At 43.1% G+C, this 25,567-nt stretch overlaps 1 protein-coding gene across 1 annotated transcript; it reads right to left on the bottom strand.

Moving 5' to 3' along the window:
* Positions 1-212: 212 nt before the first annotated feature.
* Positions 213-23,444, bottom strand: LOC139389907 (uncharacterized). Its single transcript, XM_071136940.1, has 12 exons — positions 23,300-23,444; positions 21,944-22,055; positions 21,283-21,376; positions 18,862-18,916; positions 10,244-10,384; positions 9,612-9,772; positions 6,942-7,040; positions 4,949-5,094; positions 4,536-4,707; positions 4,192-4,304; positions 3,965-4,052; positions 213-3,816 (listed from the first exon to the last, which is right to left on the bottom strand). The coding sequence occupies exons 1-12, from the start codon at positions 23,439-23,441 to the stop codon at positions 3,763-3,765; spliced, it is 1,377 nt and encodes a 458-aa protein (XP_070993041.1). The 5' UTR covers positions 23,442-23,444; the 3' UTR covers positions 213-3,762.
* Positions 23,445-25,567: the final 2,123 nt, after the last annotated feature.

Below are 25,567 nucleotides of genomic sequence, written 5' to 3'. Positions count from 1 at the left end.
TTGAAGGCTACAAGACTGAAAATGGATACAGTTATGGGTAGTAACTACACTTCAACCAAAAGGCAAGGCACACTGGGAAATATGCAAATAAGGCTTTACACAAAGCAGTGTGTGAACCTATACAGACACTGGACCAGTTTTAAATGTAACTTTCTAGTTCTCAAACTGATCCCTGGTTTGTGATCGTGGTAGAAAATACACAGAACAATACACAGGATTAATCAGAAAACATTTAATTACCTTATATTACATTGTTGTTACAGAGTATAGCTTAATGTATAAGAGACCTCCTACTTTGAGGAAATGCAACACGTAAACTAGTTATACAAGCAAAAAGCAAAAAACAGGATACATTTACATAATTTAAGTATATTATATTGAAAAATAAATAACATCTGAAACACCAGTACACAAGAACCCTAATACAAGTAGAAACAGCACCATTTCACAAGAACTTCAGTTGTGATTATTCCCTAAAGCTACATCGAAGACATACCCAAACTTTGTGTTTACAGTTTGAAACATTATTGCAAACAGCACACAGTGGAGGTATTCTGCATTGTACAAGTATAAATGACCCCAAAACAGGCACCTTATGAGGCCAATAAATATATATACAGTGCCTTGCAAAAGTATTCGGCCCCCTTGAACTTTGCGACCTTTTGTCACATTTCAGGCTTCAAACATAAAGATATAAAACTGTATTTTTTTGTGAAGAATCAACAACAAGTGGGACACAATCATGAAGTGGAACGACATTTATTGGATATTTCAAACTTTTTTAACAAATCAAAAACTGAAAATTGGGCGTGCAAAATTATTCAGCCCCCTTAAGTTAATACTTTGTGCGCCACCTTTTGCTGCGATTACAGCTGTAAGTCGCTTGGGGTATGTCTCTATCAATTTTGCACATCGAGAGACTGAAATTTTTTCCCATTCCTCCTTGCAAAACAGCTCGAGCTCAGTGAGGTTGGATGGAGAGCATTTGTGAACAGCAGTTTTCAGTTCTTTCCACAGATTCTCGATTGGATTCAGGTCTGGACTTTGACTTGGCCATTCTAACACCTGGATATGTTTATTTTTGAACCATTCCATTGTAGATTTTGCTTTATGTTTTTGATCATTGTCTTGTTGGAAGACAAATCTCCGTCCCAGTCTCAGGTCTTTTGCAGACTCCATCAGGTTTTCTTCCAGAATGGTCCTGTATTTGGCTCCATCCATCTTCCCATCAATTTTAACCATCTTCCCTGTCCCTGCTGAAGAAAAGCAGGCCCAAACCATGATGCTGCCACCACCATGTTTGACAGTGGGGATGGTGTGTTCAGCTGTGTTGCTTTTACGCCAAACATAACGTTTTGCATTGTTGCCAAAAAGTTCAATTTTGGTTTCATCTGACCAGAGCACCTTCTTCCACATGTTTGGTGTGTCTCCCAGGTGGCTTGTGGCAAACTTTAAACGACACTTTTTATGGATATCTTTAAGAAATGGCTTTCTTCTTGCCACTCTTCCATAAAGGCCAGATTTGTGCAATATACGACTGATTGTTGTCCCATGGACAGAGTCTCCAACCTCAGCTGTAGATCTCTGCAGTTCATCCAGAGTGATAATGGGCCTCTTGGCTGCATCTCTGATCAGTCTTCTCCTTGTATGAGCTGAAAGTTTAGAGGGACGGCCAGGTCTTGGTAGATTTGCAGTGGTCTGATACTCCTTCCATTTCAATATTATCGCTTGCACAGTGCTCCTTGGGATGTTTAAAGCTTGGGAAATCTTTTTGTATCCAAATTCGGCTTTAAACTTCTTCACAACAGTATCTCGGACCTGCCTGGTGTGTTCCTTGTTCTTCATGATGCTCTCTGCGCTTTTAACGGACCTCTGAGACTATCACAGTGCAGGTGCATTTATACGGAGACTTGATTACACACAGGTGGATTGTATTTATCATCATTAGTCATTTAGGTCAACATTGGATCATTCAGAGATCCTCACTGAACTTCTGGAGAGAGTTTGCTGCACTGAAAGTAAAGGGGCTGAATAATTTTGCACGCCCAATTTTTCAGTTTTTGATTTGTTAAAAAAGTTTGAAATATCCAATAAATGTCGTTCCACTTCATGATTGTGTCCCACTTGTTGTTGATTCTTCACAAAAAAATACTGTTTTATATCTTTATGTTTGAAGCCTGAAATGTGGCAAAAGGTCGCAAAGTTCAAGGGGGCCGAATACTTTCGCAAGGCACTGTATATTCTATATACTGTATTCATTGAAGGCATTAAATGGTAAGTTATTTTACGTTTCACTGATCCAAAGACTAGCAGTAAGACAAACGGCATACTAATCCATATAATTGAGTATTATAACCATGTACTACCAAACAACATGAGACATTCAGAAGGTGAAATACACATCAGTGCTTAGTCAGGGCTTCACTTCACAAGCAGGATTAGAAACTGGGTGGGCCCGAGCCCTGAATGCTGATTGGCTGACAGCCGTGGTATATCAGTCTGTATACCACGGGTATGACAAAACATTTATTTGTGCTGCTCTAATTACATTCGTAACCAGTTTATAATAGCAATAAGGCACCTGGGGGGGTTTGTGATATAGGGCCAATATACCACAGCTAAGGGTTGCGTCGTGCTTAAGAACAGCCCCTAGCCCTGGTATATTGGCAATATGTTACACCTCAGGCCTTATTGCTTAAAAATACTTTTCACACCTTTCACTACTACTATACTGTGCTGTGTGAACCATTCTACATTCTGTATTGGGAATCTTTCTCATCAAAGGAAATAGGAGGCAGGAGAAAGCACTGAACTGACTGTTCTATTTAATTTGCTAACCATGTGGAAGCAGTCTGGTAAAAAAAAGTCTGGCCTTTTAAAATAGAGTTGGTGTGTCTCCATATATTGCCATAAAATAGCATTCCCTGCCACACACACAGTGTTCTCACGTCATGATCATCTCTACCTTTGCATTCCCATAGAAAAAATAAATAATAATTATTGTCCAGAATAGACACTTCTATTGATACTGTAGTTTGTAATACAACATATTCATTACAAAATGTCAAAGGATCCCCCAAGCACGTTCAAACATTAGAATCTAAGATGTTTCAAAAAGACATCAAGAAACACCTTGCCAGCAAATTGCTTGCTTTTTAGCTTAGAGAGTCATTTAAGAAAGGTAGCCTATAAACAAGTAAACAGTCCCATACATGCTTTCAGATGTAAATACATACACATCCTGAAAAAGTCACGAGAAATTTCAGATTGAGATACTTCTTAAATCACAGTTTTCCAAATAGAAAAGGCACTTTATATTTCTCTCACAGTTATATACTGTATCTCACAAATTGAGTTATACACTGAACAAAAATATGAAAGCAAAATGCAACAATTTCAAAGATTTGACTCAGTTATAGTTGGTATAAGGATATCAGTCAATAGAAATAAATAAATTAGGCCATAATCTACAGATTTCACAGGACTGGGCAGGGGCGCAGCCATGGGTGGGCCTGGGAGGGCATAGGCCCACACACTGTGGAGCCAGGCCCAGCCAATCAGAACGAGTTTTATTACAGAAAGAAATACTTCTCCCTCTGCCCAGTGGCATATAAATGTACCAGAAAGCTTCCCAAATTGTGCAATCCTAGGCATGTGAGCCCTTGATCAGTGTGATTAGGAAAATACTTACGAAGACATCCTACATAACAATCAACGAGAAAGTCCGGCATGTAGATTTCCGATGGATCCGCCCGCCCCTTATCAGAAGTCATATTCAGCAGCACACTGCGCGAGATACTCCTCGTATAGTTTTCCCTGTTGAAATAAGTTGAGAATGGAATACAGATGATATGTACCCAGTAGCGCATTTCATGCCTCAGAAATATATCTAAATCGACACACTTGATATACACAACTTCTTCGACCGAATTGCCGAATGAGAATTATTGCAATGAAATCGCACCTTCTTGGCTTTGACGACATCCTGGACGTAATCGCTGTACTCTGTGAGGCTTCTCTTCTCCTTCTTCGTAAGAGTCCTATTCCCTTGGCTGAGGACACAATCACATGACAACGGCTGTCAATCAAAGTGGGAAATGTTTTCCATGGGGGGGGGGGACTGGAGTAAGCAATGGATAAGTGTGTGTTTTTTGTGTGTGAGAAAAAGAGAGAAACAGTGATTCTGCTTACCGGGCAAAATACTTGGCAAGACAAAAGAAAAAGTAGCAGAGTACACCAAATATGATCACAAACAATATCTGGAAATCCTCTGGTATCCAGGTCCACAGAAAGACAACTACACCCTGTTGAGACGAGCATAACAACAGCAGTATTTAGAACAGTATTTTGAGGCAAACGGGATATCAATTCTTATTCTGAGTCTTGGTTGGTCATGCTCATGACAAGTTTTTAAATGCATTAGAGCTGCGTCGTAATGCATCTACAGGAGTGCCTAGTGAAGAGGGGCTAGGGGGCGATTTGAAATTCAGGGTCTGAATGTTCGAGTCAGGGGTTAGGAGTCAGAGGTTACCTACCATGGAGAGCCCAAGGGCTTTGGCCAGCCCATCTCCCAGCAGCTCCTGAAGCTCCTCTGGAGTCAGGGTGTTGACGACGAAGCTGAGGATGAAAAGGCACGGCAGTAGGATGCCCAGTGCCCCACACAGGAAGGAGTGCAGACGGACACTGCTGTTGAAACTCACGTCCGCCCTGCAGGAACACAGACAGAGGCCCAGGGGTTTATGGAGCTTTGAGAGGAATAGCCTGGTCCCCTATTTTTGGGGTTCAGTGCCTTGCTCAAGGGCACAAAGGTAGAATGACACCAGCAGCTCTCCAGTGGCCAGTTCAAGCCCTACTTTTCTGTCACCCGGCCCAGGACTTGAACGAGCAACCTTTCGGTTACTGGTCCACCTCTCAAACCACTAGGATACCTACTGTTTCCTTCTCTTACCTGTCCTGGGACAATTTGCTGTCGATTGTGGAGGAGATGAGGTCACAGTCCTTCTCCAGCTGGTCCAGTGTCTTCTGGACGGCCTGGTTGATGGTCTTCTCTATCGTCTGACACACTCCGTCGATCTGGTTCACACACCGGCTCGGCTGGACAACAGGAAAGAGGAATAAGCAGCCAACCTCGGTCACACAACATTCTCCTCCATAAAGTACACAATGCATTTTGCTCACTTCTGATGTTGATATACTGTATGTGTTTTGGAGTTTTGAGAAGGAAAGACTGGAAAGTTTGGCCTCCCTCTCTCAGCAGTAATCCATTGGTGCAGGACGAATGCAAAAATCCACCGACCATCCATCACACAGCCTGACGACCATTGATTACCGGATGAGGGAGCGATTACTCAGGTCTGAAGCTGCTAAAGGTGGCTGATGGTGGCTGCCTGGTGGTTTATAACCCCTAGTCCCACTGAGACGGAATGTAACTCTCCCAGCTGTCATAACACAAGTGATTCATCCTGTTCTCAGCGATCCACAGCCATCAGATCTCCTGATCAGGAGGATTTACCTTCCACAGCAAGAGTGCCTTAAATCCAGACCTAACCAAACGACATTCAACAGCTGAAGATCGATTACAGGGAGTAGGCTACACTTGACGGAAATGCTCTGAAACAACTCCATAGCCTCCCTCCAGAGGACAGTGTCATGGGTTTAATATTTTAATAAAACTTTTGTATTTATTCTCATCCCATCCACATGGTTTCAAAATATAATTATTTTGCACATAAAAGCCTCATATACAGTGCCTTGCGAAAGTATTCGGCCCCCTTGAACTTTGCGACCTTTTGCCACATTTCAGGCTTCAAACATAAAGATATAAAACTGTATTTTTTTTGTGAAGAATCAACAACAAGTGGGACACAATCATAAAGTGGAACAACATTTGTTGGATATTTCAAACTTTTTTAACAAATCAAAAACTGAAAAATTGGGCGTGCAAAATTATTCAGCCCCTTTACTTTCAGTGCAGCAAACTCTCTCCAGAAGTTCAGTGAGGATCTCTGAATGATCCAATGTTGACCTAAATGACTAATGATGATAAATACAATCCACCTGTGTGTAATCAAGTCTCCGTATAAATGCACCTGCACTGTGATAGTCTCAGAGGTCCGTTAAAAGCGCAGAGAGCATCATGAAGAACAAGGAACACACCAGGCAGGTCCGAGATACTGTTGTGAAGAAGTTTAAAGCCGGATTTGGATACAAAAAGATTTCCCAAGCTTTAAACATCCCAAGGAGCACTGTGCAAGCGATAATATTGAAATGGAAGGAGTATCAGACCACTGCAAATCTACCAAGACCTGGCCGTCCCTCTAAACTTTCAGCTCATACCGACTTACAGCTGTAATCGCAGCAAAAGGTGGCGCTACAAAGTATTAACTTAAGGGGGCTGAATAATTTTGCACGCCCAATTTTTCAGTTTTTGATTTGTTAAAAAAGTTTGAAATATCCAACAAATGTTGTTCCACTTTATGATTGTGTCCCACTTGTTGTTGATTCTTCACAAAAAAAATACAGTTTTATATCTTTATGTTTGAAGCCTGAAATGTGGCAAAAGGTCGCAAAGTTCAAGGGGGCCGAATACTTTCGCAAGGCACTGTATATCCTACTTGCCCTATTAATTATCAGTTCAGTAGAAATGTATTTTTTTTTAAAACCTGGTAAAGTAGTAGCTGAAAAGGAAATCTTCAGCTTTACCACTACTTGATTGACTTTGTCAAATTAACTGTGAGGCAAGTTAAACGGGGCTAGAGGGCGGTAGGGCCTAAATATCCTGTGAAAAAACACCAAGACATTTCTCATTGTACATACACATTGAAATATCAGGAAATGCTTTGAGAATACTTTTCAACCTACATTTGTGACTTTGTGCAGAGTTTTATATTGAACGAGGTCTCTGGGACAGACTTGTCTAGCCTTAGTCCGTGGTGTCTTACCTTCTGGGGGTTAGGGATGTATATGGTGGGCATCTCAAAGCCACACTTGTTCAGCCCCGGTCGGCGACACAGTTCCTGAACTATCTGCATCATGACACGCTGTTCATGGGAAAACAACAAATGAAAACTCAAATCAAATCACATTTATTTATATAGCCCTTCTTTCACCAGCTGATATCTCATAGTGCTGTATAGAAACCCAGCCTAAAACCTCAAACAGCAAGCAATGCAGGTGTAGAAGCACGGTGGTTAGGAAAAACTCCCTAGAAAGGCCAAAACCTAGGAAGAAACCTAGAGAGGAACCAGGCTATGAGGGGCGGCCTGTCCTCTTCTGGCTGTGCCGGGTGGAGATTATAACAGAACATGGCCAAGATGTTCAAATGTTCATAAATGACCAGCATGGTGAAATAATAATAATCACAGTAGTTGTCGAGGGTGCAGCAAGTCAGCACCTCAGGAGTAAATGTCAGTTGGCTTTTCATAGCCGATCATTAAGAGTATCTCTACCGCTCCTGCTGTCTCTAGAGAGTTGAAAACAGCAGGTCTTGGACAGGTAGCACGTCCGGTGAACAGGTCAGGATTCCATAGCCGCAGGCAGAACAGTTGAAACAGGAGCAGCAGCACGGCCAAAACAAAGGTATTCTAGAGAGATTTCATGAATGCAATATTCTAAGTTTGGGAAGTAACATGTGCTATAACACATATTATAAGCTGGTTGGTTAGAACCCTGAATGCTGCTTGGCTGACAGCCGTGGAATACAGTGCATTCGGAAAGTATTCAGACCCCTTGACTTTTTACACATTTTGGTACGTTGCAGCCTTATTCTAAAATGGATTAAATAGTTTTTTACCCCCTCATCAATCTACACACAATACCCCATGATGACAAGGCAAAAACTGAAATATCAGACTTCCTTTACTCAGCACTTTGTTGAAGCACCTTTGGCAGCGATTACAGTCTCGAGTCTTCTTGGGTATGACGCTACAAGCTTGGCCCACCTGTATTTGGGGAGTTTGTCCCATTCTTCTCAGAAAATCTTGTCAAGCTCTGTCAGGTTGGATGGGGAGTGTTGCTGCACAGCTATTTTCAGGTCTCTCCAGAAAATGTTCGATCCGGTTCAAGTTCGAGCACAGCCTGGGCCACTCAAAAACATTCAGAGACTTGTCCTGAAGCCACTCCTGCTTTGTCTTGGCTGTGTGCTTAGGGTCGTTGTCCTGTTGGAAGGTGAACCTTCACCCCAGTCTGAGGTCCTGAGTGCTCTGGAGCAGGTTTTCATTAAGGATCTCTCTTTCCCTCGATCCTGACTTGTCTCCCAGTCCCTGCCGCTGAAAAACATCTCCACAGCATGAAGCTGCGACCACCATGCTTCACCATAGGGATGGTGCCAGGTTTCCTCCAGACGTGACACTTGGCATTCAAAGAGTTCAATATTGGTTTCATCAGACCAGAAAATCTTGTTTCTCAGAGTCCTTCAGGTGCCTTTTAGCAAACTCCAAACGTGCTGTCATGTGTCTTTTATTGAGGAGTGGCTTCCGTCTTGCCACTCTACCACGAAGGCCCGATTGGTGGAGTGTTGTAGAGATGGTTGTCCTTCTGGAAGGTTCTCCAAAGAGGAACTCTGGAGCTTTGTCAGAGTGACCATCATGCTCTTGGTCACCTCCCCGACTAAGGCCCTTCTTCCCCAATTGCTCAGTTTGGCCAGGCAGCCTGCTCTAGAAAGAGTTTTGGTAGTTCAAAATGTTCTCCATTTAAGAATGATGGAGGCCACTGTGTTCTTGGGGACCTTCAATGCTGCAGAAATGTTTTGGTACCCTTCCCCAGATCTGTGCCTCGACACAATCTTGTCTCGGACTCTACGTTCCTTGGACATCATGGCTTGGTTTTTGCTCTGACATGCACTGTCAACTGTGGGACCTTATATAGTCAGGTTTGTGCCTTTCCAAATCCTGTCCAATCACTTTAATTTACCACAGGTGGACTCCAATCAAGTTGTAGAAACATCTCAAGAATGATCAATGGAAACAGGATGCACCTGAGCTCATAGCAAACGGTCTGAATACTTATGTATCTTTTTTATTTTTAATAAATGTGCAAACATTTCTAAAATCCTCATTGTGGGGTATTGTGTGTCGATTGATTAGGATTTTTTTTTTATTTAATCAATTTTAGAATAAGGCTGTAACGTAACAAAATGTGGAAAGGGGGTAGGGGTCTGAATACTTTTTGAATGCACTGTATCAGATTGTATGACAAAACATGTATTTTTACTGCTTTAATTACGTTGGTAACCAGTTTATAATAGCAATAAGGCACCTCAGGGATTTGTGAATATGGCCAATATATCATGGCTAAGGACTGTGGCATAGGCAGAGTGCCTGGACACAGCCCTTAGCAGTTGTATATTGGCCATATACCACACCTCCTCGGGCCTTATTGCTTAATTATGATGTGATAAAAATAGTAGATGTAATTAAAATTGCCAAGTTAAATGAAATTGTTATACCACACAGCAACTGCCATAATGTGCTTCAAAATCTAATCCATTCTGAACCAACAAGCATAAACCAACACACATTGTTCTCCACAGACATCGATCCAGTCACTGCATGGACAGCAGAGGGATCTAGATGGAGGTTAAATGGAAAGTACATTGTCAAAGAGTAACTGACCTGTCTGTCCGTCTCCCTCCCGGCTTCATCTGCCTTGCTGAGGTAGAAGCGCAGCTTGTCCGCAACCTTATCGCTCAGCTTCTCCACAATGTTGAGCGTGCGCTTGCACAGCGCCTGGCCCATAGGGTCGAAGAACACAAAGACCAGGTCCGCCTGCTCCCCTGGAAAGAGGCACCCCCACGTAGAATGCGTTTATAAAAAGATACAATCAAGTCCCCCCAAAGAATATTTGTCACATGCGCCGAATACAACTGGTGTGTAGACTTTACTGTGAAATGCTTGCTTACGAGCCCTTCCCAACATTGCAGAGTTTAGAAATAGCGACACAAGAGGAATAAAATACACAAACATTTAGCTATATACAGGGAGTAGCAGTACCAGATGAATATGCAGGGGTAGGAGATATTTGACGTCGATATGTACATGAAGGCAGGGTAAAGTGACAAGGCATCAGAGTGATTACAAAAGATCCTCTTTGTGCTATCCCATCCTCCCCCATGCACCAACATACCAGAATGATTATACAAGGTGATGCAGTCCTGCCTATGTGACGGGATCAGGGTGTGTGCGTGGGTGAGAATGTGTGCGTTAACTGCATATCAAGCCACACCAGCGAAGGGAATGAGTCATACCAAACGAGGTGATCGCGCGGTTGACATCAAAGGGATAGACCATGTCCCCATCCACCAGGCCCGGTGTGTCCACGAACGTCACCAGACTAAACTTCTTCTGCTTGGAGGTGGAGATCTCAGCCGACAGATAGTCTGTAACACCTACAACACACGCCGACAAAGTCAGCCAGACCCAATTTGCTCCCGGTCCCTCCCCCTTGGCCCGAACCCTTTAATTTGATCAGATCTGTAAGGTCTGGATAGGTGTAAGCAGTGTAATGGTGGCGCTTCCACCATATTGCTTCTACCTTCCATATCTGCAAACATTGAACGGGCAAAGAGGAAGAGGTAAGGAGTGAATTGGGACTGTCTGTGTGCATACAGTGCCTTCAGAAAGTATTCATACCGTATTCATACCCTTTGACATATTCCACATTTTGTTGTGTTACAGCCTGAATTCAAAATTGATTAAATATATTTTTCCCCTCAGCCATCTACACACAATACCCCATAATGACAAACTGAAAACATGTTTTTTTTTTTTATGTTTGCAAATTAAATACATAAATATCTCATTTACATAAGTATTCACTGTGTCAATACTTTGTGGAAGCATCTTTGGCAGCGATTACAGCTGTGAGTCTTTCTGCGTAAGTCTCTAAGAGCTTTCCACACCTGGATTGCGCAACATTTGTCCATTATTCTTTTAAAAATTCTTCAAGCTCTGTCAAAATGGTTGTTGATCATTGCTGGACAACCATTTTCAGGTCTTGCCATAGATTTTCCAAGTAGATTTGAGTCAAAAATGTAACTCGGCCACTCAGGAACATTCACTGTCTTCTTGGTAAGCAACTCCAGTGTAGATTTGGCCTTATGTTTCAGGTTATTTTCCTGCTGAGAGGTGAATTCATCTCCTAGTGTCTGGTGGAAAGCAGACTGAACCTGGTTTTCCCTCTAAGATTTTGCCTGTGTTTAGCTCCTTTCCGTTTCTTTTTAATCCTGAAAAACTCTCCAGTCCTTAATGATTCCAAGCATACCCATAATATGATGCAGCCACCACTTTGCTTGAAAATATGCAGAGTGGTACTCAGTAATGGGTTGTATTGGATTTGCCCCAAACATAACACTTCGTATTCTAGACTAAAAGTGAATTGCTTTGCAGTATTACTTTAGTGCCTTGTTGCAAACAGGATGCATGTTCTAGAATCTTTTTTAAAATTCTGCACAGGCTTCTTTTTTTTCACTCAGTCAATTAGGTTAATATTGTGGCATAACTACAATGCTTTTGATCTATCCTCAGTTTTCTATTACAGCCATTAAACTCTGTAGCTGTTTTAATGTCACCGTTGGTATGGTGAAAAGCCCTGAGCGGTTTCCTTCCTCTCCGGCAACTGAGTTAGGAAGGACACCTGTATCTTTGTAGTGACTGGGTGTATTGAAACACACATTTTAATTATTAACTTCACCATGCTCAAATGGATATTCAATGTCTGCTTTTCATTTTTTACCCATCTACCAATGGGTGCCCTTCTTTGCGAGGCATTGGGAAACCTCTCTGGTCTTTGTGGTTGAATCTGTGTTTGAAATTCACTGCTCGACTAAGGGACCTTAAAGATAATTTGGGTACAGAGATGAGGTAGTCATTCAAAAATCATGTTAAATACTATTATTGCATGCAGAGTGAGTCCATGCAACTTATTATGTGACTTGTTAAGCACATTTTTACTCCTAACTTATTTAGGCTTGCCAATAACAAAGGGGTTGAATACTTATTGACTCAAGACATTTCAGCTTTTCATTTGTAATTAAGTTGTTTTAAAAAATGTAAAACATGATTCCACTTTGACATGATGTGGTATTGTGTGTAGACCAGTGATATTATTTGTGTAGACCAGTGACCAAAAAAACTAAATGTAATTAATTTTCAATTCAGGCTGTAACATAATAAAATGTGGAAAAGGTCAAAGGGTATGAATACTTTCTGAAGGCGCTGTAAAGGAGGCTGGACTAAAGTATGGCCCTTCTGGAGAACTTGTGGGTGATAAATAAGAAGTGGAGTCCCGTTGAAGGCTGTCGGCACCAAAATCTGTTTTATTTGTTGCCCATAAACTTCAGTGCAGTCAATACTTGGAAAGCTGAGGACGATGCCCGCAGCGCTAGTCTGCAAGAATGCAAGGACTGTCTATTCTACATTTCTCTACGATTTTGCATACGCCTGCAGAGACAATTAGGATGAAGCATTTGTAAACAATTTCAAAAACATTTTGATTGGATCCAGAGCAAGTAGTACAGTGCAGTAGGCTACTTCACTAAAAACCCTCTACTCAGACAAAAACAAAACACGGCCTCAGATCAACCCTCAATTTGACTCGTAAGGTCTGAATTATGCCTTTACCATCCCCTTCTGTAGAGAGGTCTGTAGTCATAGTTACCCACAACAGCTCTTCAACTGGCAGCTTTACAGAGGGGAGTGAGACATAAAGCTAGCCAGTGAAGAACGACTGTGAAGCAACGCACAGTGGGGGTTACATGACACACACACAAACACACCATGCACTGCAGCTATGACTGACCCTCCCCCTCCCCCAACCCCTTCCCTTCCCTCTCAGAATCAGAACAGGATGACTGTTGAGAGACACATACCCACCTTCCTCCCCCACTTGGGATGACACTGGGGCTTTATCATTGCGAGAGGCAGGTGTTACCAGCCAGTACAAATCACAGCCTTGTGCTGCTCTTGCTGTTGGTGCACATTAGCATTCACAACATTCTCCTATATCAACGCGGCTGCTCGCTCCCCTAATGCGTCAATCTCACTAGCAGCTCGAGACGAGATGAGACGTCTCCATAGATTTCCACCCACACGGCCCCGTCTCCAATCACAACACAACCAAGACTCAAGGACAAGGTCCCTTTCACGGCACAACAGAGGGGCATGTCAAACAGAGTTAATGAGGTCCAGCACCCATTACTGCGCTCCAGTTGGGTCCGGTTCTAAGACATTAAGGGTGCAGCGCAGACTCCTGTGCCCGTCCCTATAGGGGTTGAAGACAACTTGTGCTTTTACCATTGTCATTATGCAATAAGAACATCTAAAAATAGCCAAATCAAATAGATTAGATACAGACATGCTGCCCCAGTATGGGATAGATTCCTTCATACCCCCCCAATAAGCTTCTTGAAAGGAGAAAAGGTAAAGAGAAAGATATTCTATTCTGGCCCTGCTTGCGCTGGGCTTGTCACCTCAGACAGAGGGATAGATACCGGCATATCCAGTGCACCAGGATAAGGTCAAAGGCTGCAAGACAACGTGACCCTGCGGGGCAGCACAGGGCAGGGGGTGTTTATATCAAGTGTCTCGAAGTAGAAGTGCCGATTTAGGATCAGTTTTGCCTTTTAGGTCACAATTAATACGATTGTAGGGACAGGGGGCGCTGATCTAGTTTTGATACATATGGCTCCAGAGCCACCTGTGTTAAACCCAATCCAGGAAAACTCAAGTACTGTAGTATAGTATACCCAACCAGAGTTGGACCAAACTGACGGCTGTCAAAACGGATAACTTGACATGCCATTTTGATGCTGTACATCAAATTTGAGATCTGAACATGTAACCTCTTGACAAGACTTTGATTAAAGACTGTTGTTCCAAGACTGTGGAAATGACACTAAACATTTTACTTGATTAAACACCTGTTTGTCACACCCTGGTCGAAGTATTTTGTGTTTATCTTTATTTATTTGGTCAGGCCAGGGTGTGGCATGGGTTTTTGTATGTGGTGTGTATGTATGGGGATTGTAGCTAGTAGGGTGTTCTAGCTAAGTCTATGGCTGTCTGAAGTGGTTCTCAATCAGAGGCAGGTGTTTATCGTTGTCTCTGATTGGGAACCATATTTAGGCAGCCATATTCTTTGAGTTTGTCGTGGGTGATTGTCCTTAGTGTTAGTTTGCACCAGTTTAGGCTGTTTCGGTTTTCATTACGTTTATTATTTTGTAGTGTTTGTATTTTGATTCGTGTTTTACGTTTGTTTAATAAACATGGATCGCAATCTACACGCCGCATTTTGGTCCGACTCTCCTTCTCATCAAGAAAACCGTTACAGAATCACCCACCACAAAGGGACCAAGCAGCGTGTCAACAGGCAGGAACAGCCCAAAGTGGAGTACAGTATGGACTATACTTCTTGGGAGGAGATAGACAGGTGGGCGGTCGACCCAGGGAGAGTGCCGGAGCCCGCCTGGGATTCGATGGAGCAGTGCGCGGAAGGATATAGGAGAATGGAGTTTGCGAAGCAAGCAAGGCGGCGCGGACGGAGGCCCCAGAGTCAGCCCCAAAAATTTCTTGGGGGGGGGCTCAGGGAGAGTGTGGCAGAGTCAGGAGCCAGACCTGAGCCAACTCTCCCTGTTTATCGTGAGGAGCCAAGGAGGAGACCAGAACCAGAGCCGGTGTTGGAGGTGAGCGAAACAGAGACTGTGAAGGAGTTAATGGGGAAATTGGAGGAGAGAGAAATGAGGGAGTTGCTGTGTTGGTGTTTTAAACATGGAATTCGCCCGACGGAGCGTGTCGGGGATTTGATGGCACCTGGGTCAGCGCTCCATACTCGTCCTGAGGTGCGTGTCAGTCGGCTGGTGAAGATGGTGCCAGTCTCACGTACCAGGCCTCCTGTGCACCTCCCTAGCCTTGCACGTCCTGTGCCAGCACCGCTCTCAAGATCTCCAGTACGCCTTCACGGTCTAACCCATCCTGTGCCACCTCCACACCCCAGCCCTCCGGTAGCAGCTCCCCGCACCAGGCTTCCCGTGCGTGTCCTCGGCCCAGTACCACCAGTGCCAGCACCACGCATCAGGCCTACAGTGCGCCTCGCCTGTCCAGCGCTGTCGGAGCCCTCCTCCTCTCCAGCGCTGTCGGAGTCTCCCGCCTGTTTAGCGCTGTTAGAGCCTTCCTTCTCTACAGCGCTGCCGGAGTCTCCCGCCTGTTCAGAACTGCCAGTTTGCAAGGAGCTGCCAGTTAGCATAGAGCTGCCAGTTAGCATAGAGCTGCCAGTCTGCAAGGAGCTGCCAGTCTGCAAGGAGCTGCCAGTCTGCAAGGAGCTGCCAGTCTGCAAGGAGCTGCCAGTCTGCAAGGAGCTGCCAGTCTGCATAGAGCTGCCAGTCTGCAAGGAGCTGCCAGTCTGCAAGGAACCGCCAGAGCTGCCAGTCTGCAAGGAGCCGCCAGAGCCGCCAGTCTGCAAGGAGCCGCCAGAGCCGCCAGTCAGCATGGAGCAGCCAGGGCCGCCAGTCAGCATGGAGCAGCCAGGGCCGCCAGTCAGCATGGAGCAGCCAGGGCCGCCAGTCAGCATGGAGCAGCCAGGGCCGCCAGTCAGCATGGAGCAGCCAGGGCCGCCAGTCAGCATGGAGCAGCCAGTCAGCATGGAGCAGCCAGTCAGCATGGAGCAGCCAGAGCAGCCAGTCAGCATGGAGCAGCCAGAGCTGCCAGTCAGCATGGAGCAGCCAGTCAGCATGGAGCAGCCAGAGCTGCCAGTCAGCATGGAGCAGCCAGTCAGCATGGAGCAGCCAGAGCTGCCAGTCAGCATGGAGCAGCCAGTCAGCATGGAGCAGCCAGAGCTGCCAGTCATCATGGAGCAGCCAGTCAGCATGGAGCAGCCAGAGCTGCCAGTCGACCAGACTCTCCCAGATCTGCCAGTCGACCAGACTCTCCCAGATCTGCCAGTCGACCAGACTCTCCCAGATCTGCCAGTCGACCAGACTCTCCCAGATCTGCCAGTCGACCAGACTCTCCCAGATCTGCCAGTCGACCAGACTCTCCCAGATCTGCCAGTCGACCAGACTCTCCCAGATCTGCCAGTCGACCAGACTCTCCCAGATCTGCCAGTCGACCAGACTCTCCCAGATCTGCCAGTCGACCAGACTCTTCCAGATCTGCCAGTCAGCCAGGATCTGCCAGCCAGCCAGGATCTGGTAGATTCATCAACCTGCCTGAGCTTCCTCTCACTCCTGAGCTTCCTCTCACTCCTGAGCTTCCCCTCAGTCCCGAGCTGCCTCAGTCCCGAGCTGCCCCTCAGTCCTGAGCTGCTCCTCAGTCCAGTGGGGTTCTGGGTGAGGACTACTAGGCCATGGTCGGCGGCGAGGGTGGACTATCCAGGGACGCGAGGAGAGGGGACTAAGACATTGATTGAGTGGAGTCCACGTCCCGCGCCGGAGCCGCCACCATGGACAGACGCCCACCCGGACCCTCCCTATTGTTTTGAGGTGCGTTCGGGAGTCCGCACCTTAGGGGGGGGGGTTCTGTCACACCCTGGTCGAAGTATTTTGTGTTTATCTTTATTTATTTGGTCAGGCCAGGGTGTGGCATGGGTTTTTGTATGTGGTGTGTATGTATGGGGATTGTAGCTAGTAGGGTGTTCTAGCTAAGTCTATGGCTGTCTGAAGTGGTTCTCAATCAGAGGCAGGTGTTTATCGTTGTCTCTGATTGGGAACCATATTTAGGCAGCCATATTCTTTGAGTTTGTCGTGGGTGATTGTCCTTAGTGTTAGTTTGCACCAGTTTAGGCTGTTTCGGTTTTCATTACGTTTATTATTTTGTAGTGTTTGTATTTTGATTCGTGTTTTACGTTTGTTTAATAAACATGGATCGCAATCTACACGCCGCATTTTGGTCCGACTCTCCTTCTCATCAAGAAAACCGTTACACTGTTCCTCAAGAGCACACACTCTTGTTCTGACAAGAGTATCAAGCAAATAGAGAAATTAGACTTGAAAGACAGTGTAAACCAGCAAACAAATGGCAGGTCAGATTTCGATGAGGACAGATTTCGATGAGTCATCCTCCACTGCTTAATAACATCTCAACATGTCGTTGGCGTACGGCGTTGGTGTCGGTGGTGATGTGGACATAAATAGCTAGCTGTATCCAGAACAGATCCATGATGATTCTCCAGCGCCTCAGCAGGCGGCCTGTGGCTCCTCAGTCAGTGGCAGTGGCTGCTGCTGGTGCCTTGGCTAATCCATCTCTCACGGCTGTGACATTTCTCAGCTGCTCCTCCTCCTGTCCTTCTGACTCCACCGCACTGCCGTAGACGGGGCGTGTGACTCACAGCTCCATACAGTGCAGTGTGCACTCTGCACCCGGTGAACCCCCTCTCTCTCTCTGTGTACACGTCTCGCTGTCAATGTGGAGACACACTGAATCCGCACTGCACAGGCCCTCCCCTGGCCTTAGACACCTTGGACACACCCACCAAGACCGTATCTACATTCAAGTTGCCAGCTACCTTGTAGCCATCAAATTGGAGCTCCAACCTACTGCAGCTACTCAACAGGCACTTTTCCTAAGATGACAGCACGACTTTGTCTGATGGTCCTATGTAATCCCAGTCTCATCTCCACCTCCCCGAGATATAAATGACAGTGAGAAGCAACCACACAGAGTCTGCAGCACAGATGAAGTGTTAAACCACACTGATGTCCCAAATGGCACCCTATATAGTGCACTACTTCTGACCAGGGCCCCATAGCGAACGGGGCTCTCGTCAAAAGTAGCGTGCACTATTATAGACATCGGAGACGCAACCAGACTATGATGACTCAGAATTGAGCGTTAGTCATCAAGACACACCACCTATAAGCTCTAGCTCCTATCAGACAGACACACCTTGTGGAGGGAACCAAGCAGCAGTATGTTTGAACCAAGACTTCAGTAAGAAATCAATGCATTCCAAGTAGATTTGATGCAATGTTCTGATACTGTGGACAAAGTCACTTGGATCAGATTTACAACTTTAAAAAAAAAAAGGTCCAATGCAGCCATTTTTATCTCAATATCAAATCATTTCTGGGTAACAATTACTGTGATTGTTTTCAATTAAAAGTGTAAAAAATTATTACAAAATTACTTCTTAGCAAAAATGCAATTTCTCAAGCAACAATTGTGCTAGGACTATCTGGGAGTGCTCTGAGAGAGGGGCCTAATTGGAGGAGCCAAATGGGAGGGACGTGTCACCTGAAAACTATCTGTTTGTTATTGGTCTATTAAAAAATTATTTTCAAACAGCTCTTATATTAAAAGTTCATTATCATAATTTTCACAATTTCATAGAATCATTCCATCCTCAGTGTGAAAATATATATAAACCACAGGAAAATCATGTTTTTGACTGCACTGCCCTTTTAAGCCTTTACACCAGCGTAAAGTTTGCATTATTTCAATTAAAACAGTTTACCGTCAAATGTATTTTCTTCTGTATTTACCAACATGTGTGTGTTTTAGTCCTCCCTGAACAGAATAGATGAAAACTTAAGTAGCAAAATCTGCTCCAGACTAAACACTTTTAGGTGGTTCTGAGGTGCACCAAAATGTGCCTACCATAAGGATAATGGACAGAAGAACACAAACGTGCCATTAAGTTACAGGTGTGCAGTCTTTCCTGCCGCTGTGAAAACGACAATGGGTTCAAAATAGGAAGACAGCATTAAAAAAACAACAACTGTGAAATAGGCAGAATATAAAGCTGTGGAAGTTAGACGGCAATCAATTTTACGCCGTAAATACTCACGCAAGAGAAAAACATAAAATTGTGCCACAAACGGACTCGTAAACCAGGCACACTGGAAAGGATTTCCGACGACAGGGGAAACCCTACCTTTAAACTCCAGGAGTGGTCGGAAATGGGGGTAGAGATGGAGCGTGGCATTTCCCTGTGGAAGATTTTTAAAAAGATAGTGAGAGAGGTGGTAGGAACAGACAGAAAATGTCTAGCTACGTATAGACTTGTTGGGAGCCCAGCTGGTCAGAAAGATGTCTTCCTCCAAGAGTAGCCAGGCGAGGCGTTATTCTTGGTCTCAATGCCAGGGGCTTTGCTGCAGCTCGCGCATGGCTTTAAGCCCTTCCTGTATATAAAGCAGATAATCCTTACAGTCCTTCACTATAATTACATTATTCATCTTCATCTCCTTCACCAAGGTAGGGGAGGGAGAGAGAGAGAGAGAAAGAAAGAGAGGAGCTTGTTGCCTAGCCTGATGATACTGCAAATATGCCAATCGCTCTCTCTGCTCTCTCTCTCTCTCTCTGCATGCAGCCCAGGTCCTCTGGGGATGGAGCAGCATGCAGAGTGAGCCATCACCACTGTACGTACCATTACGTTTACACAGGCATACATGCATTGCTTAAGCAAGCAAGAAAAGTGGCCTCTCATTGTAAAACTACACAGAGTTAAAATTTAAAAATTAAAAATCTGCGTGTTACATGGTACCTGCACGCTTGGTTTTTTAAACTCACACGAGCGCAATTTCACTGCAGTGACATTATTCAAGTCATAAAAATAAAGTTTGTTCAATTTTTTTTTCAGACCTCAAAAGTAGAGTAATATATCAAGATGCAACCACGTCCCAATGTAATATACCGAATATATCATATGTAATTCAGCAGAAGCTTTTATCCAAAGCGACTTACATTCATACGTGAATACAGTGCTCTCCATAATTATTGGGATAGTGAAGCATCATCCATATCGGGGGGAACGGTTTAGAAATTACAGCACTTTTAATACATAGTCAACCCCATTTTAGGGGACCAAAGGTATTGGGACAAATTCACATATGTGTATTAAAGTAGTCAAAAGTTTAGTATTTGGTCCCATATTCCTAGCACACAATGAATACATCAAGCTTGTTAACCTATAAGCTTGTTGGATGAATTTGCTGTTTGTTTTGGTTGTGTTTTAGATTATTTTGTGCCCAATAGAAATGAATTGATAAAAATACACCTTATGGAACAGTGGGGACTGTGAAGAGACACACACAAAGTACAGAAACATTGCATACGCACACAAGCGCTAGCACACGCACGTACATTGTAGTATGGTGGTATTATACATTTTGTATTGTAGATATGTAGTGGTGTAATAATGTTATATGATGTGCTGTTTTATATTTTGTTTTATATGTAATGTAAGTGCCTTGATGTGTTTGGACCCCAGGAAGAGTAGCTGCTGCCTTGGCAACAGCTAATGGGGATCCCTAATTAATACAAATACAAAAGTCAATAAATACAAATGGTAAATAATGTAGTGTAATTTTCAAGTCACCTTTATTGTAAATAAGAATATAATAGAATATAATATGTTAGTCCTGAATTAATTGTGAATAATGATAATGAGAAAGTTAAGACACAAATATCATACCCCCAATAATGCTAACCTGTGGAGTGGTTAGCATTTCTTAACTTTGACATGTCATCATTCACGATTAATTCAGGACTATTCGTAATCATGGTAGCATCCACATTGATGTAGAAGTGTTAAGAAACATATTCTATTCTTATTTACATTAAAAAAAGGGAATCCAAAACACAATACATTATTTACCATTCATTTCTATTGGGCACAAAATAGTCTGAAACGCAACCAAAACAAACAGCCAATGCATCCAACAAGTGTGTAGAGTTACAAGCTTGGTGTAATTATTACATGCTAGGAATTTGAGACCAAATACTAAACTTTTGACTACTTTAATATATACGGTATAGGTTCATTTGTACTAATACTTTTGGTCCCCTAAAACAGGGGGACTATGTACAAAAAGTGCTGTAATGTAATTTATAAAACGGTTCACCCGGTATGGGTGAAAACACTCTCAAATTAAAGCTGACAGTCTTTAACCTCATAGTCATTATATCATTTAAACTTGAAAGTGCTGCAGTACAGAGTCAAAACAACAACAAGTGTGTCACAGTCTCAATACTTACGGAGGGCACTGTACATCAATGTGTAGATCCAGCTATATGCCTAAATCCCAAATGAGTGTACAACGCTGTAAAGATTTCCTGAATATGTACCAGTGGTGACCAACAACAGGCTCCAGTGATCATAGTTATGGCTGCAATGAATGAGATTCATGGCGCCAGCGACAGTAAACCATTGGTAAGCAATTATTAGCATACCACAAGGCTTACTGTTATGGTATTCAATCGCCACTGGCTGAATACGAAGCAAGTTGTTTACAACATAGTTAAAAGAGCATTGAGAGACATTCACAGCAGCGGTGGCGTGGTGCTACGAACTTACCGTCAGCGATTCTCTTTTCCGACCACTTGTTATAAACGTAAATCCCTGCGTTTCTATGGCAACGCCTGTTTTCTGTATATGTTCTTCCACATACCTGAAATGGCAGCAAGTGTAATTGAGTCAACAATTGTGTGAAATGCACTGCACATTGACAAATTCCATCACTAGGGATTTAAAAAATATATATATATTTAAATCACAGAATCAAACTTGACAGTTATTATTAATTTCAAATGTATGTGTGACTATGAGATTCATGATATCCTTTAGGATACAGTGTGATAATGAAAACGTTACACAAAGCAAATGCAAAATAAAAACAGAATCTTTACATGCCATATTCATTAAACAGACTCATACATCTACATTCTTAGGTATTTCACATCCTCACTAAATTGCTAGATTCCTTTCTTTCCATTAGGAAAGGTCTCGGGTAAATAAATCACCGGATTGTTAGACCACAACGTCTAGGCTAATGCTGTATCTTGCAGCACCTCCAATCCATGTCCCTGTGTGGACATTCGTCAGCCACATTTTAACAAACATATTTGCCTCTTCCTTTCTCTTGCCCTCTTTCCTTCCTTCCTACACTCGACTCGGCTCTTGATTTGTGGCCTAGCCTGTGCCGATCCTTAGCAGTGATACTAGGGAGCTATATTACCAATTAATAAATGAGCTTTTTCCAGCAGAGTGGTTCCCCATTATCATCACAATGATCTTCTTCCGTGGAGGAAGGAGCCGGAGACCCAGTCGGCTTGCTATCTTCACCAGCCCTGAACACACACAAACATACACAGGTCAGACGGCTTTCCTTTCTTTCGGACACTACCGTTTCAGTATGGGTCAGGCAAGCCGTGCTATCAAATCTAATCAAATTTGTGGTGTAGACTAACAGTGAAATGCTTACTTATTATGGGTCCTTTTCCAACAATGTTTTTCTAAGACGCCTTTTCCATCTTTATCCAGATATCACAACATTTACTTATGCCACATTTTTAAGATTTTTTTAAATGGTTGAACAATGTATCTATATCTATCTAGCTCAGGAAATAGGGCATGAACAGAGTAGGCCCTAGGCCCTGAGAGCATGATCTGGCCAACAAACTGCAGTGGCGTAAAGTATTTAAGTTAAGATACTTCGATGTACTACTTACATTGTTTTTTAGGGTATCTGTACTTTACTATTTATATTTTTGCCAAATTTTACTTCACTATAGTCCTAAAGAAAAATAATGTACTTTTAACTCCATATATTTTCCCTTACAACCAAAAGTACTCGTTAAATTTTGACAGGAAAATGGTCCAATTAACACACTTAATGGTCATCCCTACTGCCTTTAATCTGGCGGATTCAATAAACACAAACGCTTAATTTGTAAATGATGTGCCCGTGGCTATTTGCCAATAAATAGATAAAAAGAAAATGATGCCGTCTGGTTTGCTTAATATAAGGAATTTGAAATGGTTTATACTTTTACTTTTGATACTTAAGTACATTTTAACAATTCCATTTTACGTTTGACACTTAAGTATTTTTAAAACCAAATACTTAAGACTTTTTGCTGAAGTAGTGTTTTACTGGGTGAGTTTCACTTTTACTTGAGACATTTTCTATTAAGGTATCTTTACTTTTACTCAAGTATGAAAATTGAGTACGTTTTCCACCACTTGACAAACTGCAGGCTATATTTATTATTTAAAATATGACATAAGACCAATATTGTACATTTTTTTAATGCCAAATACACATCCAAACACTTGGTTAAAGACCTGGTTAAAACAACAATACCAAGAAGTTTGCCACTGTTAAAGACCCTGTTTGTTTGGGGTGTTTGACATATTAGTGGATAGTGACAGAACGCTTGATGATCAGAGTAGAAAATTCGAGCACGTGTAAACACAGGCAATAACTTTTAAATGAATTGCTACTTTGTTGAACAGCAGGCTTGACGAATATGCACGACGGCTGTTCTATTGATCATGTAGGCTATGTGTGTAGAAATAGCTTGCTATTTACCGTTTTCGCTGTCGATATATAAATTGTGGCATTCTCTCAAGATTCGTTCACTGGGTGTGGTGATCGCGGATTCCAGAGGGTTTGCCACAGAACGGGGCTTTCTACCGCCCGACATGACAGTTGTAGAACTACCTTCCACCATCTTTAAAATGACAGGGGGAACGTTTACGGTGATGCACAGTGTCTATGATTTGCTCACAGATAGAACCATTTGCGTTTTAGATGAGGTTACGGCTAGATTGAATACAGTTGTCAAATTGACGTCTAAAGTAGATTTGTTTTGTGCGGAGTTTAGCATTTTAGCTAACTCAACAGTTTTCCGAATCATAATTGAATTATCCTAACCTGCTACGTTAATTATCCTAACCGGCTGCGTAAATTCTAACCGACTACGTAAAAAATATATTATGTGCGAATCTGACATAAACCGTATCCCATCTAGTCACGTCCCTTAGAAGGCTTGACAGCGTCGCCCTGAGACTAAAATGTAGAAGTACAGCTCAAAAGAACAAGGAGGCCTATGTCGGTAGCACTGTTTACAGTAGTATTAATGTAGTAGACTATACATCACATAATATAAGTAAATAGAAGGGTCTCTTTTGTCTTACAAATTGCGTAAGAATTTAGGCATTTTGACATTCCAAGTCCAATATGTTTGTGTAAACTTGTAAGGTTAGGCTACTATACAGTGGGGCAAAAAAGTATTTAGTCAGCCACCAATTGTGCCAGTTCTCCCACTTAAAAAGATGAGAGAGGCCTGTAATTTTCATCATAGGTACACTTCAACTATGACAGACAAAATGAGAAAAAATCCAGAAAATCACATTGTAGGATTTTTAATGAATTTATTTGCAAATTATGGTGGAAAATAAGTATTTGATCAATAACAAAGTTTATCTCAATACTTTGTTATATACCCTTTGTTGGCAATGACAGAGGTCAAACGTCTTCACAAGGTTTTTACACACTGTTACTGGTATTTTGGCCCATTCCTCCATGCAGATCTCCTCTAGAGCAGTGACGTTTTGGGGCTGTTGCTGGGCAATACAGACTTTCAACTCCCTCCAAAGATTTTCTATGGGGTTGAGATCTGGAGACTGGCTAGGCCACTCCAGGACCTTGAAATGCTTCTTACGAAGCCACTCCTTCATTGCCCGGGCGGTGTCTTTGGGATCATTGTCATACTGAAAGACCCAGCCACGTTTCATCTCCAATGCCCTTGCTGATGGAAGGAGGTTTCCACTCAAAATCTCACGATACATGGCCCCATTCATTCTTTCCTTTACACGGATCAGTCGTCCTGGTCCCTTTGCAGAAAAACAGCCCCAAAGCATGATGTTTCCACCCCCATGCTTAGGTAGGTATGGTGTTCTTTGGATGCAGCTCAGCATTCTTTGTCCTCCAAACATGACAAGATGAGTTTTTACCAAAAAGTTCTATTTTGGTTTCATCTGACCATATGACATTCTCCCAATCTTCTTCTGGATCATCCAAATGCTCTCTAGCCAACTTCAGACGGGCCTGGACATGTACTGGCTTAAGCAGGGGGACACGTCTGGCACTGCAGGATTTGAGTCCCTGGCGGCGTAGTGTGTTACTGATGGTAGGCTTTGTTACTTTGGTCCCAGCTCTCTGCAGGTCATTCACTAGGTCCCCCCGTGTGGTTCTGGGATTTTTGCTCACCGTTCTTGTGATAATTTTGACCCCACGGGGTGAGATCTTGCGTGGAGCCCCAGATCGAGGGAGATTATCAGTGGTCTTGTATGTCTTCCATTTCCTAATAATTGCTCCCACAGTTGATTTCTTCAAACCAAGCTGCTTACCTATTGCAGATTCAGTCTTCCCAGCCTGGTGCAGGTCTACAATTTTGTTTCTGGTGTCCTTTGACAGCTCTTTGGTCTTGGCCATAGTGGAGTTTGGAGTGTGACTGTTTGAGGTTGTGGACAGGTGTCTTTTATACTGATAACAAGTTCAAACAGGTGCCATTAATACAGGTAACGAGTGGAGGACAGAGAAGCCTCTTAAAGAAGAAGTTACAGGTCTTTGAGAGCCAGAAATCTTGCTTGTTTGTAGGTGACCAAATACTTATTTTCCACCAGAATTTGCAAATAAATTCATTAAAAATCCTACAATGTGATTTTCTGGATTTTTTTTCTCATTTTGTCTGTCACAGTTGAAGTGTACCTATGATGAAAATTACAGGCCTCTCTCATCTTTTTAAGTGGGTGAACTTGCACAATTGGTGGCTGACTAAATACTTGTTTGCCC

Source organism: Oncorhynchus clarkii, chromosome 30, assembly GCF_045791955.1.
Source record: "Oncorhynchus clarkii lewisi isolate Uvic-CL-2024 chromosome 30, UVic_Ocla_1.0, whole genome shotgun sequence".
NCBI classification, from domain to species: domain Eukaryota; kingdom Metazoa; phylum Chordata; class Actinopteri; order Salmoniformes; family Salmonidae; genus Oncorhynchus; species Oncorhynchus clarkii.
The sequence above is the reverse complement of the archived record's forward strand: the minus strand, read 5'-3'. Positions and strand labels throughout refer to the sequence as shown.